We start from the raw sequence: 17,635 nt of genomic DNA on the forward strand, positions 1-17,635 counted from the left end.
TGTGCTTTCTCTCATAATGGCAGAGCTCAGCCTCTCTGGGCAGTGAGTGGGACCTCTCAGAATCTTCTCTCAGCAGTGTGAGCCTTCGCCGTTCCTCAGAGCGCCTCAGTGACACCCCTGGATCCTTCCAGCCACCTTCCCTGGAAGTGAGGATAACCTCTCCCACACAGACTGCTGGGGCTCACATATATACCACACCCAAGGCACCCTGTCAGAGGCAGGGGCTGGTGGGAGGTGGGAGGAGGTTGGGCTGGGCTGCGGAGGTTCAAGCCTGGGTGAGGAGCAGGGGCTCCTGAGCCCTGAGGCCAAAAGGGGCCTGCTTCCTGGGGCCTTTCGCCCACAGATTCTGCTGTCTAGCTGCTCGCTGTGCCGCGCCTGTGATTCCCTGGTGTACGATGAGGAGATCATGGCTGGCTGGGCGCCTGACGACTCCAACCTCAACACCACCTGTCCGTTCTGCGCCTGCCCCTTTGTGCCCCTGCTCAGCGTCCAGACCCTTGATTCCCGACCCAGGTGCCCAAAACCGGGCAGGGGCTGCGGGTGCGGCAGGGCAGCAGAGGCCTGAGGGCTGACCTTCGCGCCATCTCCCTGCAGTGCCCCCAGCCCCAAGCCTGCTCCTGCTGGTGCCAGCGGCAGCAGCAACGCTCCTGTCCCTGGGGGCCCAGGCCCTGTGCTCAGTGACCGCAGGCTTTGCCTAGCCCTGGATGAGCCGCAGCTCTGCAACGGGCACATGGGGGTAAGGGCTGGGCCAGAGCCCAGCTGTGTGTGTGTGTGTGGCCCTGTGGGTAGCCCCAGTGACGCTGAGGAGAGATGGGTACCAAGGGCAAGGGGCGTCCCAGAAGCTGCTGGACGTGGTGGCTCAGTGGGAAGCAGGGCTCTGAGGATGGGGCTGTGGTATATGCCCTCCCTGCCCTCCCGCTTTGTGCCTGACAGACTGCCTCCCGGCGTGTTGAGAGTGGGGCATGGGCGTATCTCAGCCCCCTCGTGCTGCGGAAGGAGCTGGAGTCACTGGTAGAGAACGAGGGCAGTGAGGTGCTGGCATTGCCTGAGTTGCCTGCCGCTCACCCCATCATCTTCTGGAACCTTCTGTGGTATTTCCAGCGGCTGCGCCTGCCCAGTATTCTGCCGTGCTTGGTGCTGGCCTCCCGTGATGGGCCCCCGCCCCACCAGGTTGGTGCCCTGACACAGTCCCCGCCTCCTCATCTCCTAGCTCTGTTGCTCAGTCCTCTGTGTCCTTGGCGCTATAGACAGAGCACAGGTTTGGAGTCGCTTATACCTGGTTGACTCCTGGCCATTTCACTTCACTTCTCTGAGCTTCAATTTTCTCGTCTGTAAGATGGCATAATGCCCCCTCTCTGGGCTGTTGTTAGGTACCTAGTGTAGTGCCTGTTACCCCAATACTAATTCGTTAACGTTCATCTATTCATCACTCTATTCATTGCACCAATATTTATTGAGCACTTTTTAGGTTCCAGGCAGAGCTTTAGGAACTAGGGATGTAGCAGATTACAAAACAAAGTCCTTGCTCTCAGAGAACTTGTATTCCCATGGGGAACAAGAGTTTCTCTCTTCTCTTTAGCTGTGTCCTGTAATGTCCCTGTCCCTTGGAATAGCACCTGTCCGTTTCCCGTCCTGTGCCTCCCACACCATGAGCCTGTCTCCTTTATCTTGGCTCCCTGCAGGCCCCAGCTCCTTGGATAATGCCTGATCCAGCATCCGTGCAGGTGCGGCTGCTGTGGGATGTCCTGACCCCTGATCCCGATAGCTGCCCACCTCTCTATGTGCTCTGGAGGGTCCACAGTGAGTCTCATATTTGGCCCAGAATGGGAAGGGGTAGGTCCCATGCTTAGAGGGCTCAATAATCTTGGTTACCTTCTTATCTTCCACCCAGGCCAGATCCCACAGCGGGTGGTATGGCCAGGTCCAGTACCTGCATCCCTTAGCCTGGCGTTGCTGGAATCGGTGCTGCGCCACGTCGGTCTCAACGAGGTGCACAAGGCTATAGGGCTCCTGCTAGAAACTCTAGGGCCCCCTCCCACTGGCCTGCACCTACAAAGGTATCATGTTCCCATCTGAGAGGTCCTGGGTCTGTCGCAGGCTCCCTCCCGCCTTATTTCACTTACACCCTTTTGACTCCACTCCAGGGGCATCTACCGTGAGATCTTATTCCTGACACTGGCTGCTCTGGGCAAGGACCACATGGATATAGGTGAAGGAGCAGGCAGGGGGCTGAGGGCTTAGATCTAGGGCCAGGTGTGGGAGGCTGGGGATTGACCTAACATACTGACCTACCTCCACCCTCTTCCCTAGTGGCCTTCGACAAGAAGTACAAATCCGCCTTTAACAAGCTGGCCAGCAGCATGGGCAAGGAGGAGCTGAGGCAGCGGCGGGCACAGATGCCTACCCCAAAGGCCATTGATTGCCGGAAATGTTTCGGAGCGCCTCTGGAATGCTAGGGATCCTTAAGCTTCCTTCTCCCATCTGGGCTGAGGAGATGAGGGAGGAAGGATTCTAGAGAGACCCTGCTTCCCTGTTTCTTTCCTAGAGGAGTTGGGAATAGGCTAGGAAGCATGCCCAGGCATAGGCTCTGAGTGGGGGCCGTGGGACCCACTGTTACCAAAAGTCACAATTTCCCATCTCCAGCCTGCCCTCTATGCTCATGCTGATGCTGGAGGAGGCCTGGGGGGAGCTGGCACATCTCTGTTCCACCCCATCCTATACCAGGAACTCCCCTCCAGGGTACCCACAGATCTGCACTGCCCTGGCCATTTTATAAGTTTTTGTTTTAAAAAACAACTGGAAAGATACACAGCTACTGAGCCTTTGCCCTGAATGGGAGGGAGGGATGTCATTTCCCACCAGAGATGGTCCCTCTCCCCTAGAATTGCCGAAGGAGCCTAAGGCTCTCTATGCCTTTCTACCTTAGTGTTTGTATTTTAAGTTATTTATTCTGGAGCCACAGCCCCCTTGCTTAGGAGGTTCTTATGGACAGTAAGAGAGAGAAGGGAAATGGGGCTCCATGGTCCAGTGGTTTGTAGCTCCTTGAAAGTCAGGAGTTAGAAGCTAGAGGAGTCCCAAGCTCCCCTTAGGAAAAATTGGTGCCCCTCTAGTCCTAATCCTTCTTGTCCACTCCATCTTGGGGATGCCTCACACACCCAAGGCCCTGACTGTGCAATAAGGATTGTTCCTTGTGAAGTTTTGTTGGATGTAAATATAGTAAAAGCTGCTTCTGTCTTTTTTCTTCTGCCTCCTGTTCTCTGGGATAAAGGTTGGGGGATACCGCTGTTTTTCTCCTGGCTGCACATCCTTCTCTCCACCTTTTCATCCCTTGCTGCCTTTGGGCATACACTACTTTCCCCGACCAGGTCTGGTGCTGGTCCCTTGGGGCACAGGGAGTCTCAGAGCAGGAGAGGGGTGAATCCGGTGCTGGCTATGGTGGTGCCAGTCTGTGTGGTACTTCCGGCCCTCCCACACAATCACCTCCTTGTCCCTCATCTGTACCCCACACAAAGGCTCCATTCTCTGGGGGCCCTGAGCTCATCTCTGCCTTCTTTCCTCTCCCCCATATTCCCCCTCCCAACTTCTCCAGTACCTCCACAGGGATGACAACCCTCTCCCCAGTCACTGGTGTTGGCCATGCTCACACATCCTGGGAGCTGCTCTAACTGCAGGCAGTACTCTTCCAAGCAGGGTCTCAGCCTGGGAACAGCACTAGGAGTACAAGAGCAAGGATTAAGGAGCTCACTATATGTGGGCATCAGGCAGCCAGGCACTACTTTTCTAATCCTTTTGGCCCCACTTGGAGTTCTCCCTTTTTTTCCTATATAATGAAATAAACACAGGAAACAACTCCTAACAGAGCTACAAAATCAATTACCAAAGGGAATTAACCAGCAAAACAAAAATGCCTTGGGGAAGGAGTGTCAATGGAGGAAATAACTTACATGAGCCTCTAGTGCAAATTCCTGGGGGTGGATATCAGTGGATGAAGACAGTAGTACTACTGAATTCTGGGACCTTCAGGCCAGAGGATGCTTTCCCACCCTGTCTGGAGCAGTGTCCTAAAGGAGCTGCAAAGGAAGGGAGGAGGGGCTTAGGAAATGCCATCTGTTTTTGTCAGGGACTAGGAGATGACTTCTTCAGACGGGAACCTTCACATCGCCCCAGGTTCTGATCAGATCTCACTACCTAGGGTCAAACTTTCCCTGTATCATCCCTAACAACCTGCAAGGGAGCAACTGCCTTCCTGAAAGCGTAAGTTTCTGGTGAGCGTAGCATGCCCAGCCATGCACTGAACTGTCTGGAATTACAGAGAGAATTTTAGGGCTCAGTCCCTACCTTACTAGAGCATACAGTCTTCCTGATCTAGAGTGCCTCCCAGCCTATGCTTCCCATTTTTGGGCTTCCTCATGAGGCCTGTAGTCAGATGGGTGGAATTACAGGATTCTTGAACCACAAGGGTATCTCGGAATTCCAACAGCCAAGTACTCACCATAGAATCTGACATCTCTGACCGGTGGCCTAGGGAACTGAATGAGGGGAAGGATATATCCAAATTACCTGGTCCCAATTTCTCTTCCCTCACTTTAGAGTGTGTAGGCTCCAGTATGACAAATTTTAGTTAAATCTTGTCTCTGGCACTTGCTAATTTTACAAGTTACTTAACTGCTTGTGCCTCAGTTTTTCCTCATCTGCGAACTGGGGAGGGGTTGAGTAAAGACTAATTTTGAAATCTAGATAAAGTGCTAAGCACACTCAATAAACATTAGCTCCAAAAAGAAAACGAACAGATAGAGCCTGCATTGGACAAAGGACATGCCCGCTACTCAGCGGCCTTGCTTACTTGTCTTTCTTGGAGATTGATCACTCCAGTTTGAAAGCTGCCCCACCACAGCCTGATTTTAATTTTGTTGAAAGGTATTTTCTAGGGCCTCACTAGTATCTTTCTCAGTCTTATATCTTCCACCACTGTTTCTCTTGTATTGTCGCAGCCCTCGAAGAATGGCCTTTCAGACAGCACAGAAAGGACTGAACTGATAATGGACAAAGCAACAGGTTAGGGAAAAGGGCCAGTACTTTCCACGAGGGCAGTGACTTAGTCCCACGTACTGCTCTATGCCCAGCACAAAGAAGAATGTCCAATCACATAATCACATAGGTCCTCTATCACGTGCGAAATAACCAAACCAATGAAGGTATTAAAATGCGTGGGGGAGTGGTGAAATAATTTTCAGTGTAGTATAAGACAGGTACTACAGATAGAATAACGACCAAAACTGAATTTTGAACTAAGAGGGTGAAATTGTTGGAAAAGTGAGGAAAACTCTCACAATAATTACTATTATATTTATGGAGTATTTACTAAGTCCTTGGCACTGTCCTGAGCATTTAAAATGTACTATTTTATAATCCTCACAATTACCCTATGAACTAGGTACTCATCAATCATTCCCATTTTAAAGACAGGGAAACTAGGGCATAGACAATAGACGTTAAGTAACTTGCACCCAAATCATACAACTGGTGAGAGATCCAAACCCAGGCAGTCAGATTCCAGAGACTATATCCTTTACCCGGACACTACTACAATGAAAAAGAACGTGCTTTACCTGCTTTTGTACATTTTTGTGTGTCTGTTCAGGGTCCACCTGTCTTTTTGTGCCCATGTCCTTCATTAGTCTCATTTCCATCGCACAGCGTGACTTCTAAATGACTTGAAAAACACATTTTAGTGCTTCTGGAGCCAGTTATTTCTGAGTTTGAGCCATTAGTCATTAATTAGCTGTCTGAACTTTGCAAGCTCCTTAGCCTCTCTGAAGAGCCTCTCTGAACCCCTTTCTGCATCTACCGGCTTCAAATTTCAGCTCTGCCACTTATATGTAACTCTGGGCAAATCATTTGGTTTGTACCTCATTTCCTTAATCTGTATAATGGGGCTAACAGTATCTACCTCACGGAGTTACAAGGAATAAATAATCCATGGAAAGCTCTTAAAAAAATAAGAATGCACATACAACACAGTGCCTCAGTCTCTGCCCAAAACGTTAGCTATTACCATTCCTTTAACACACTGACTCTGATACTTGGTCCCTCAGATGCTCAAGAACAATACTTATAGAACGTGTTCGAAAAACGCTGGGTTCAGGTGCTCCTAACTGCTTTGGGGAAGTAGGGAGGCTAGCAGGAGTTGGGCCTTGAGTTGATTAGGTGTAGTCGGTGGAGTGGGAGGCTGTGAACCTGATCAGACCAGAGATCCGGAGAGAAGGAGCTGCGAGCGCTCTGCGCGGCGTAATTTCTCAGCAATTTGGCTAGCTGTCTTTTTTCCCCCAGTCGTGGTTCAGTCACGACAGGACCGTGCTGGGGTACAATGAAGACCAGGAAGCTCAAGGCCTTTGGCAGACGGAGACAGGCCACGCCCCGAACAGACTGCAAGGCCCGAGCGCCTCAAGCTACTGCTATCGTGAAATTCCTGGATTCTGTCGCGATGAAACACCACCCAACGCAGACCCCACCGCGGTTCACCAGTCTCCATCTTTAGAATTGGAAGAATGAGAGCAGGCCAAAGGGGAATCCCGGTTTGGGGATACTGGGGTACGGCGGCTGCCTGGGGACCAAAACGTCTCTAAGGTAAAGTTGCAGCCTGAAGCGATTTTTTGACCCCCGACACTTAATGGGCTGCTGAAGACCCGGATGTGTCTGGGACTGGCCGAGGTACCCATTAACGCGCCCCCGCTAGACCATCCCCCTCCTCCCTTTAGGATTGGGTCTTACGTACGCCAATCATCACTTCTCCAGCCACACACTCTTCAAGGGTGGGGTGTAGCCCCGATAGCCCGTCTCCTATTCGTATGGCCGAGAAGAGAAGGGCGGGGAGGCCGGCTCAGGTCGCCCAATGGGCGTCGTGGCGTGTGGGGGAGGCGGAGCCGAGGTGCTTGGCAGCTGCCCAATCAGCGTCCTTGTTTGTGTGGTGCCGCCGCCGCCGGTGCAGCCGCCGCCGCCGCCGCTGCCCCCGTCTGTACCGCAGTGTCTGCTCCGCCCGCCCGCCCGGGTCCGGCCCGCCCCCCTCCCCCACCCCCGCCCCCGGTCCCGTCAGCGGGGTCCGGAACCTACTGTGCCGTCGCCTCTTCCTTTTTCGACGCCGCCGCCGCCGCCTGAGGAGGCGAGCTAGCCGGGAGTTACACCGCCACCGCCAGGTGAGGAGCTTTGGCCTAGGCCAGCCTGGCCGCCCGCCCGCCCGGGGGCGGTGAGGAGCGAGGAAGGGAGGGAGGCTGGGAGGAGGCGGTGGTGGCGGAGGTGGGGGAAGGGAAAGGTGGAGGGGCGGGGGGAGGGGAAGCGCCCGCGAGCCGACGCCCGCCCGCGCGCCCCCGCCTTGCGTCCCCCTCCCCCCACCCCGGCACCGCGCGCCCCCGCCTCGCGCTCCCCCTTCACCTCATCCCCTCCCCCTCCCCCCGCTCCGCGCGCGCGCCCCGGTCTTTCACTTCGGCCTCGCGCGCCCCTAGCTCGTGTCCCTTCATTTCTTCTCCTTTTACTCTTTCTCCCCTCCCTCGCGCCCCGTTTTCCCCGCCTTCCCCGCTTTAACTCACTGCCTCATGCCCGCCATGCTCCCCTCCTTTCCTCTGTAGCGCGCCCCCCCTTAACTCTCCACCCCCAGTGGTGCCCTCAGGGTGCGGGGGCCGCTCCCTACTCTCAGTCTTCTGTTTGCCGGCGGTTGGGACAAATAGGGGACCCTTTAGGGTGAAGGAAACATGGGATGATTATCTTTATATAGGCAAAGGGATCAGGAGCGCAGAACCTTACCCCTTTATTTCATCGTTCACCGTTCCTTCGCCCTCCCGTAGAAGGGAATTGTCTAAGCCTCTGTGGGTACTTGTCTTCTGTAGTGACTAAACCATCCCTTTCTTCGGCTGGGCTTCTGGGTCCCACTGGATCTGTATCCCAGTTCAGTCAGTGCCTGAGGGCCGAGGGAACTAGAACTTACCCTTTCCTAAAGCAGATCCGGACTTAGACTACTTTTGGCCTCCCCACTTTGAATTACACGGAGGAGATAGCTGCTCCTCTTAGTGCAGAGGTTTGGGTGCCATTTGCCTGCCCAGGATACCTTTCCCCCTTCATAAAGGTATGGTAGGCTTTTTGGATTCTTCCCCAGCATCAACTTCCCTCCAAACACATGGTGTTAGTTCGTAGGGCTGACACTGAAGTGGAGATGGAGGCTTTGATGGTGGCTGGGTGGCATGTGGATGCTAACTGAGCGTGCCATCAACCTTTTTTTCTTCCACTGTCACCTGGAGAATCGGGTAGCCCTCTGAGAACAGTTTTCTCCTTTCTGATAAATGGTTATTTCAAGGGCTTTTGTGTAGGTGAGGAGAGCTGGGAGATACTTGAGGTAGTGTGTTTCAGCAAAGGAAAAGAGCAATGCTTTCAGGCTAGATTGCAGCAGAGAGATTTGAACTTCCAGCAGCTGGAGTAAAAGCAGGTTTAACAGATCTGTGTCCAGAGAAGAGCTGATGCTTTTGAGTTTTTAAAACATTTTTTCCCCTCTCAAAATGTTTATTTTTTGAGTAGACACTGCTTGAATGTGATCCAAAGTGAAAAGAAATCTCTCACCTATGTCCTCCAGCTTCCAGCCCCCCTCCCCATACAAATGACCTGTTTTCTTGCATCAGGATGGTGTCTGTATGTTGTCGTCTGTATGTTGAAGATTATCCTGTTTGGGAGTTTAGTGCTAACTTTATTGCTCCTTCTTTGATACACTGACTTAAACTCTTTCTTGAGATAACCACTTGGATTCATACTTTTGGTGCTTGGAGCGATCCTGGCAGAGAATTGTCCTAAGTGGCATTTCTGCTGATCCTTGGTTGGGAAAGAGGTACTATTGGAGCTGCTAAAGGTGGTGCTATGCAGGAGCTGAATGTACTTTGAGGGAAGGTCCACACCTGTTGGAAATGGTGCTGATTTTTTGGTGACTGATACTGTCTCTGGCTGTTTTGGAATGGACTGGGTCAAGGATGGTCTTTCCTTGGGCTTTTTAAGCAGACAGGCTGTATAAATAAGGAGTTAATGGGATTATGGATCTGGTAGTACTGTGTTCCCTTTTAAGAAGAATATAGTATTTTAGTCTAGTGGCAGTGATAGTCACCATGGTAAGGAATGAAGTAGGTGAGTAATAATCAGCAGGAATCAGAAGGCTGGATCTTTAGCCTGAGTGACCCAGTTTGAGAAGAGGTGAGGCTTAGGAACTTGTGTCCTGCCTGTTCCTTACTTGAGAACACTTTCAAGGAGGTGAGAGTGATGTGTAGCTGACAGCCGCATCCATCTTTATGACCCTGTGGTTTGCCTTCCCTGACTACGTGTGATGTCTGTTAACTTCCTGTTTAGAGAGCAGTCCCAATAGGGGCTGAATAGAGGCTGCATTCAAATACTAGTCTAGGAACAACGCTAACCAGGCTCCCTGATCAGCACTTCAGATCTTAGTTATGACAGTAACTCTTACTGCTGTGTTAAGCATAACACCACAGGGTGGTGGGGGAGGGAAATGCGAGAATTTTGTTGTTAATCTCACAGTCTTAAAGTACATTCAAAGCCTGTGTGCTGTCCCCCTCCCCATATTTGGATAAATGTCTCTCCTTACTGCCCCCCACCACCCCCACCCCAAACTGTACTCAACTTTTTTCTTTTTCTGGCTGGGACTGGCCAGACCTCCAGGTTGGGTTTTGTTAGAGAACCACAGTGTGGGGAAAAAAAAGAGTCAATGTGTCAATAATAGTATCCTAACTGCTGGGATTGTTCCTTTTTTTTTTTTTTTTAATCTTTTTGTATCTTTTTTTTAGGAGGGGGGGATTCATTCTTGTTTTAAGCATTATTTTACATGTTTTATGTAACCCAGGCCTCTTGTTTCAATTTTACTGATTGTTCCTTCCTTACCTCCTCCACCCATCAAGCTGGAGGTGCATATTTAGGGGAATAGCAGCTGTGGCGTCCTGGTTTCTTTACTGGAGCATATTCTTTGTTAGCCACCTCATTGGGACAAGCAACCCCTTAGAACCCTCTAACTGACAAGCAGTCCCTGAACTCAGTCAGAATGCTTTAGTTCTCTGAGAAAAGTCAAACCAGCTTTGGTCAGGTAAAACGATTGCTAGAGAGATCATGATTTGAGCCATAACTGGAACTCAAGGACTTTCTTTTCTGGACCCTTTGCAGTACTTAAAGCCCTGCATCATTATATATTAAGGCACAATAGCCAGGCATTCTCTGATACAGTTTAGAGGGGAAGAAGAAGAAAAAGAAAACCCAGTCAGTCAGATTGACTGTAAATCTAGTCCTGGCATAAAGCTGTCCACCTCTTGCTCAGGAAGATCCAGCCTATCAGGCAATGCCACACAAAGTTGCACTTCTTCTTTATTGGTTAGACCTGGGAAAGGAGATAGAAGGAATTTCAGTTTCTTTTGAAAAGGACTGACTTTGGAGGGGAAAAATATTAGCCATTTTGTTTGTTTTATCCTCAGTAATTCCTGTGATACTTTTTCTGTAGGTACTGGTGGGGGGTTTTGGTGGCTCCAGAGTTCATGAAGCAGAGAGCCTCCTGTATTTGCATAGTAGTAATGAAAGCCTCTGGACAGTAGAATTGCTCCTTCTTCATGTTTCATCTTTTATCTTCTCTTTTATGGATATATGAAGTATTCCTATAGCATTTGAGGTTATTCAGTAGGAAAGGAGTGGCCTAGGGTCATTATGAGCCTACCCAGTCTGGATAGTATCCCAGTAATGTTTGGTGTCTCCCTCAAAATCCTCTCATCTTTGCTTTAAGGTGCCATCAATTGGCAAGAAACTATCAACAGTTTGGGGTTGTAGTACCAAAAGCAACAGATGAATGAGGACAAGTTATTTTGTTACTTTTGAGGTATGAAATGGTCAATCCCAGACCTCAAAGAGTCATTACAATTGCAGAAGCTTCTTTGTGTGTGAACTTGATTGTTATTAATACTAGCAGTGAGCTATTAAGGAACATGACAATACTTTGACATTATTTGACAATACAAGCCATTATTTTGTTTGTTTTCACATCTGGTTAGTTTACATTTTTAAAAGTAATTCAGATTATCTCTACTTGAATCTGAAAGTCATGTTGTAAGTCTGATAAAGCTGTCTTGATCTAGTCTTATTTTGGGAGGAAGCTCGAATTTGTAATCTCCTCAAATATAGGCAGAAATATTAGGATTTAGATTAGACTTTAGGATTTAGTGAATTCTCATTGTGGCTGTGGCGGATTAGAAGTGTTAATTGGAGAGGTTGTGCATCTCTAACCTATAAGGTATTTATTTATAAAGTTAGCTTTTTGAGAGTATTTAAATTCAGACTTCCCAGAAGGGAAGTTGTGGGCTAATAAGTGGCAAGTTGGAATAGCAGAACACAAGTAGAGAGTCTAGAAATCCTGGGTCAAATGCTAGCTTTGCTATTTTTCAGGTACATGATTTTGGGTAAGCCTCCTAGTTGGTTTTTTTTTTTTTTTTTTTTTGCTGCAAGGCTTGTGAGATTTTAGTTCCTGAACCAGGGATAGAACCCAGGCCCTCACCATTGAAAATGTGGAGTGCTAAGCACAATGTGGAGTGCTAAGCACCAGGAAGGAAGGTTGATACTCTGTCATGTCCGACTCTTTGTGACTTCATGGGCTCCTCTGTCCATGGAATTTTCCAGGCAAGAATATTGGAGTGGGTTGCCATTTCCTATTCCAGGAGATCTTCCTGACCCAGGAATTGAACCCACATCTCTTGTGTCTCCTGCATTGGCAGGCAGGTTCTTTACCTCTGGTGTCACCTGGGAAGCTAACCAGACCACCTGGGAATTCCCAAGCCTCCTAATTTTTGAATTCCTATTTCTTGCACAGTAAAAGCCAGTTTTTACAGTGGGCTCTAAGGTCTTACATGCTCTGCGCTTCCCTGCTGCTGCTGCTAAGTTGCGTCAGTCCCTTTTCTTTTTTGATCTCCTGTCATCCTCTCTTTTGCTCATGCCATCCCAGCCACTTTGGCTTGTTCCTTAATACATCAGTCGCACTCTCTATCTCAGGACCTTTGCACTAGTTACTCCTTCTAGTGGGAAATATCTGTTTTTCCCACAGAGATAATACAAATGACTAATTTTCTTACTTTCTTCAGTCAAGTCTTTGTTTAAATGTCACCTTTTGAGTGAGACTTTATCCTATCTGTATTTAAAATTGCACCTTCAACTTCCACCCCTCACTCCTAATCCTTCTCTGTTTTTCCGTATACAGCTTTCTGACATACTTAATTGTTACATTTATTGCTTATTGATTCCCTATGATGTAAGGTCTGTGAAGACTTGCATTTATTTTGGTGTTTTGTTTAATGCCTAGTACAGTATGTGGCATATAGTTAATACTCAATAACTATTTCTTTTTTAAAAAATATTTATTTGGCTGTGCTGGGTCTTGGTTGCAGCGCAAGGGATCTTCAGTCTTAGTTCCGGCATGTGGGATCTAGTTCCCTGACCAAGGATTGAATCTGAGCGCCTTGGATTGGGGAGCATGAAGTCTTAGCCACTGGGCTACCAGGGAAGTCCCTCAATAACTATTTCTTAATCAAATAGGAATAATAATAACTTTTTCTTATCTGTTTGTTTATAACAAAGCTATGAAATGTGGTAAGCATGATACAGGATTTTAAAATGTTTTTTGAACTTTGAAGTGTTCATTATACAAATAATGATGGTAGAATGATTGCCTTCCTGTTGAAATGGTAAATAACACTTGATTATGGAAAAAATCTTCATATATATTCACATATATTATCACATCTCCCAAACTCCAGCTCTGTTCCCAGTTGTCCACTGTATGCTAGATGTAGCCATCTCTGTATTCCATTGGTACCTCAGACTCGACATTTTCATCACCTACTCCCCTTTTGTGATTCATTGAGTCATCGAAGCTAGAGATCTGAGCATTATTGTTAGTTCTCTCTCTCTTATCCATTACTTTCCAGATATTTCTGAATCTATACCTTTTTTCTGTATTTCCATTGCTGCTGTTCAGGACTACAACAACTTTTATTTGGAATATTGCCACAATCTCTTATAGTTCTCTTTGTTTTTAGTCTTGTTCCCTTTTAAACCATCAGTCATACTCTCTTCAAAATAGTCTAATGGAGATCTGATTATTCACTTTCCCCTTCTCAGAAGTATTCAGTAGTTTCCAATCATTTAAAGGTACTCTGCATGATATCAAGGGCCCTTTATAAATCTTGACCTTTGTCTTTCTCTCCAGCTTTACTTTTCTCCCTTTACAGTTTATACATGAGCAAATACAGTTCTTTTAGTTACCAGATCAGCTTCCAAATTTCATCTCAAAGCTACTCACTCTGGGAACCCTTCCTTGACTTGCCCAAAGAGACTTAGATATACTTTCTTCTTTGATCTCATTCTAATTTGTATATATTGCATATCTCCCCCCAGTGGTCTGACAACATTCTGAAATAAAGAGATACCATGTCTTTTTACTATTGTTTCTCCAGTGCCGAGCATGGTGTCTGTCACCTATAAAATGTTTTAAAATAATGAATAATTCTATGGATTGAGAAAATGCTGCATACATTTAGAAGATGCCACATTTGTTACATTCTGGGGACAGAAGAACCCAGTTGGTGTCTTCGTTCCATTTATCTGTGTGACCTTGGTTGAGTCACTTGAAGTCTCCCAAGCCATGCTGCTGCTGCTAAGTCGCTTCAGTCGTGTCCGACTCTGTGCGACCCCATAGATGGCAGCCCACCAGGCTCCCCCGTCCCTGGGATTCTCCAGGCAAGAACACTGGAGTGGCTTGCCATTTCCTTCTCCAATGCATAAAAGTGAAAAGTGAAAGTGAAGTCGCTCAGTCGTGTCCGACTCGTCTCGACCTCATGGACTGCAGCCTACCAGGCTCCTCCGCCAATGGGATTTTCCAGGCAAGAGTACTGGAGTGGGGTGCCATCGCCTTCTCCACTCCCAAGCCATAGTTTTCTCAAATTAGAAATAATCAGTAGCTGTTTTATCTATTTCACTGTGTCTCTTTGTCAGCCACATGAGATCACACATGTAAAAATGTTTTATAAACTGTAGAGCACTGTATATAGTTGTTAGTTATTATGTGCTGACACAAGCTGAGCTTTTCTCACAACTCATTTTTTCTTGTTTACATTGATGTAGGCCCTTTCATTTTATCATCGAAACCATAAATAACTCTTCTACAACTTGTGTTTTGTTCATGTCCTTTTTCATTAGTAGGTGTGATGTGTTCCTATATATTGTCTTAAATAGGGCAAGTTTAAAGGCTTTCTCAGTAGTCCAGTGGGTTAAAGAGGTTGTAAAGTCCTGGAAATTACTCTTCTCAAGTACCTCAGTCAGGGATTCTATAATTTTTTCTTCAGTTTTTTTTTTTAATGCATTTTTGCAACTTTTGAAACTTGAAGGGAATTTTTGAAATGTAAATATAAACTCATTTGTTGAGTACTTTCTTTGTGTAAGGCTATATGCTATTTTAATTCTTATAGTAACTCTGAGGGAGGTATTATAATTTTACAGATGAGAACACTCAGTTTTCAGGGAGTTTTGCTGAAATGTTTTTTGTCATTTTGCTGAAATCTCAAAAATTAATAAAAGTGGTGAATCCAGTATTTGAACAATTTTGCCTGACTCCAAAAGTTATCTTACTGTTCTCTTAATGCTTCTCATAGAATTTTGTTTTGCCTTTGCAGAAACAAACCAAACAAGAAAATGATAGTTTTCCTAGTAGATCTTATATGAAAAAAGTTACATGATCAAATTAGGGTTTTGAAAAATTCTGGGTTAAGTTAAGGCAGATTTCTTTACAACATAAGATCCCAAAGCCTTGCATATCTAAATATACATTTATATTAGGAGTGGTAAAAGAATGACCAAAGGATGCAAAGCTTCTGGAAATTATTTGACCATGAAGAGCATGTCTTTGAGAAGATAGTACTGCACCTTGATAATCTGCTTTCTTGTAGTTCTTCTGTGGGTTGATTTTTTAAAAAAAGAATTGTCACTCTTGAATGAGGGAATTAACTACTTTTGTGTGCTAGTTTTCCAGAGAACTAGTATGGTGGTATTATGCTAGATGTTTTTTTAGAAACTTCACTGGTTTGGAGGCTGCAGTTTTTTCCCCCATGAATCTTCAAAGGCAAGTGGCACAGCTCATCCAACTTGGCTCTTACCTTCAATGAGTTCCCAGGAGGATAACTCTAACTGAGCTGCTGCCTCCACCTTCTTTCATCTTGCATGCTAGGAAGCAGGAGAGTAAGGTTTCAGCTTTGTGTGTGAGCAGAATCCCTTGAGCCAGGAGCAAGAAGCTCTTCCTTTCTGTAAGGATGGTAGTTTCACACTAAGAGATCTGTAAAGCCCACCGTTCTTTCTCTTCTGTGATGCATGCAGACAGACATGGACATCAGAGGCAAGAAGGAACAATAGCTTTGATTTTTTTCAGTCATACTGGTCTTGAAATTGAAACCTTGGGGGATTTGTCTTCTGTTGTTTAAAAGCATAAAGGTTACCTGAATGGTGTTCACCACTAAATAGGTTGAACTACCAGTGAAAAACGTTGAAAATATTTCCTCAATAGAATAACGTATTTTGGAGGGAGGGACAGTTTCTAACCACTCTTTAACATATATTTGGCTGGATTGATGTGTTACTATCAAAGAGATTGAAGGAGTTGGTCATATTTATTGCAACTGCCCTGGACAGTGTGCCTGGAAGACCCTATATTAGATTTCTATGGAAATTTGGTGTGAATAGCATGACACTCTTCCCATGTAGTACTGTCCATGAATAAATTGTGTTACTCTAATGCTGTTGTTTTCTCATTTTATAATTCACTTGGTAAAGAATGCTCACTGAAGTCTTTACCTGAGTGCATTTGAAAGTTTTATTTTCTTAGAATATTTTAAATCCAGATTATTTTCTGCCATGTGAATGGAAGCTAGAATATGGGTCTCTTACTGCACTAAGATTCAGTCTTAAGTTTTCATTAGCCTGCATTTTTAACTCTTCACTTTGTGGATGGAAAGCTATTTCACAGTTGAGTTCTGTATAATTCATTAATATTGCACTGAAAACTTTCAAGGAATATGGATGTCTGGAAAAGCATCTTTTTACAGCTGTATTTACTTGAACAGAAACATCTTTTTATTTATTTATTAATTTATTTATGACTGTGCTGGGTCTTGGTTGTTGTGCTGGGTCTTTCTCTAGTTGCAGTGAGTGGCAGCTGCTCTTGATGTGGAGCGTGGCCTCTAGGCATCTGGGCTTCAGTTGTTGTGGCTCACAGGCTTAGTTGCTCCACAGAACACGGAGTCTTCCCAGACCAGGGATCTAACCTGTGTCCCCTGCATTGGCAGGTGGACTCTTAACCACTGGACCCACAGCCAAGTCCCAGAAAGAAACATCCAAAAAATAGCAAGTGCAACTTTGAAAAACCTGGAGGGTTCAAAGGAATAAGATGTCTCTAGTTTAAATAGTGGTGTAAAAATTTGAGATCTAATGAATTACTGTACATAAAGGGGTACCACTTGTTATGAACTGTTTTGATTGTTGCATTTTTAAAAGTATTTATTTAGGAGGGAGGAGGGTTCAGGATGGGGAACACATGTATACCTGTGACGGATTCATTTTGATATTTGGCAAAACTAATACAATTATGTAAAGTTTAAAAATAAAATAAAATTTAAAAAAAAGTATTTATTTAATTATTATTTTTGGCTGCGCTGGGTCTTCGTTACTGTGCACAGGCTTTCTCTAGTTGTGGCGAGCGTGGGCAGCTCTCTAGTTGTGGCGAGCGTGGGCTTCTCATTGCTGTGGCTTCTCTTGTTGCAGAGCACAGGCTCCAGGGCACACAGAGTTAGTTCAGTAGTTGCTGTGCGTGGGCTTAGTAGTTGCGGCAAACAGACTTAGTTGCCCTGCGACATGTGGAATCTTCCCTGACCAGGGATTTAACCCATGTCTCCTGCATTGATTGGCAGATGGACCACTAGGGAAGTCCTGATTGTTTCGCTGATGCTACCAAAGCCTTGATGTGTATCTGGAATTAAATTGTAGGTTCCCAGTTTTGTCAAAGACAGAGTGGTAGGTGTCCAAGAAGAGTATAACCAAGGTTGGAATCTGAGTGGTTTCTATTTCCAAATTAAATCTTCAGTCTGGCTGACTGAATACCTGATAATATTCACAGGAAGGGAGGAAAATACAGTATACTAAAGGGACTTCCTTGGTGGTCCAGTGGCTAAGAGTCCATGCTCGCAGTGCAGGGGGGCCCAGGTTCAGTCCTTGATGAGGGAACTAGATTTCATATGCTGCAGCTAAAGAATCTGCTTGTTGCCACGAAGATTGATGATCCCGTGTGCCGCAGCTAAGACCGGCTGGAGCCAAATAAATAAATTTGGCTGCACCAAGTCTTAGTTACAGCATTTGGGATCTTTAGTTGCAGCATGTGGAATCTAGTTTCCTGACCAGGGATCGAACTCGGGCCCCTTACCTTGGGAGCCTTGAGTCTTAGCCACTGAACCATCAGGGAAGTCCCCAGTAAGTAAATATTTTTAAAAAAGCAAAACAAAAGTATCTGTAGTTATGTCACTTCTGTGCT

At 46.4% G+C, this 17,635-nt stretch overlaps 2 protein-coding genes and 1 long non-coding RNA gene across 9 annotated transcripts in view; 2 read left to right on the forward strand and 1 right to left on the reverse strand.

The window, feature by feature from the left end:
- DENND4B (DENN domain containing 4B) overlaps nucleotides 1–3,240 on the forward strand; it is a 14,425-nt gene extending 11,185 nt beyond the window's left edge. For all 3 annotated transcript variants that reach the window (XM_061404841.1, XM_061404831.1, XM_061404849.1), the window contains 8 exons: nucleotides 24–146; nucleotides 344–513; nucleotides 595–736; nucleotides 934–1,170; nucleotides 1,683–1,800; nucleotides 1,892–2,057; nucleotides 2,145–2,209; nucleotides 2,311–3,240. In XM_061404841.1, coding sequence (XP_061260825.1) covers nucleotides 24–146; nucleotides 344–513; nucleotides 595–736; nucleotides 934–1,170; nucleotides 1,683–1,800; nucleotides 1,892–2,057; nucleotides 2,145–2,209; nucleotides 2,311–2,456 — 1,167 coding nt within the window. In that variant the 3' untranslated portion in view covers nucleotides 2,457–3,240. The remainder of the gene's footprint in view (nucleotides 1–23; nucleotides 147–343; nucleotides 514–594; nucleotides 737–933; nucleotides 1,171–1,682; nucleotides 1,801–1,891; nucleotides 2,058–2,144; nucleotides 2,210–2,310) is intronic.
- On the reverse strand, nucleotides 1,435–6,954 carry LOC133240594 (uncharacterized). Of its 2 annotated transcripts, XR_009734268.1 has the most exons (3): nucleotides 5,610–6,954; nucleotides 3,945–4,070; nucleotides 1,435–3,711 (listed from the first exon to the last, which is right to left on the reverse strand). It is a non-coding gene; the product is annotated as an uncharacterized LOC133240594 (long non-coding RNA). The 2 variants fall into 2 exon arrangements; XR_009734267.1 differs by having other exon boundaries at nucleotides 3,945–6,954.
- A 147-nt stretch (nucleotides 6,955–7,101) lies between these two features.
- Nucleotides 7,102–17,635, forward strand: part of GATAD2B (GATA zinc finger domain containing 2B) — an 83,739-nt gene continuing 73,205 nt past the window's right edge. For 2 of the 4 annotated variants that reach the window (XM_061405207.1, XM_061405215.1), the window contains exon 1: nucleotides 7,102–7,193. The gene's annotated coding sequence lies outside the window, so the exon portion shown is untranslated. The remainder of the gene's footprint in view (nucleotides 7,194–17,635) is intronic. The other 2 variants (XM_061405223.1, XM_061405233.1) reach the window with 2 other exon arrangements.

The sequence above is a fragment of the Bos javanicus genome, chromosome 3, assembly GCF_032452875.1.
Source record: "Bos javanicus breed banteng chromosome 3, ARS-OSU_banteng_1.0, whole genome shotgun sequence".
NCBI lineage: Eukaryota > Metazoa > Chordata > Mammalia > Artiodactyla > Bovidae > Bos > Bos javanicus.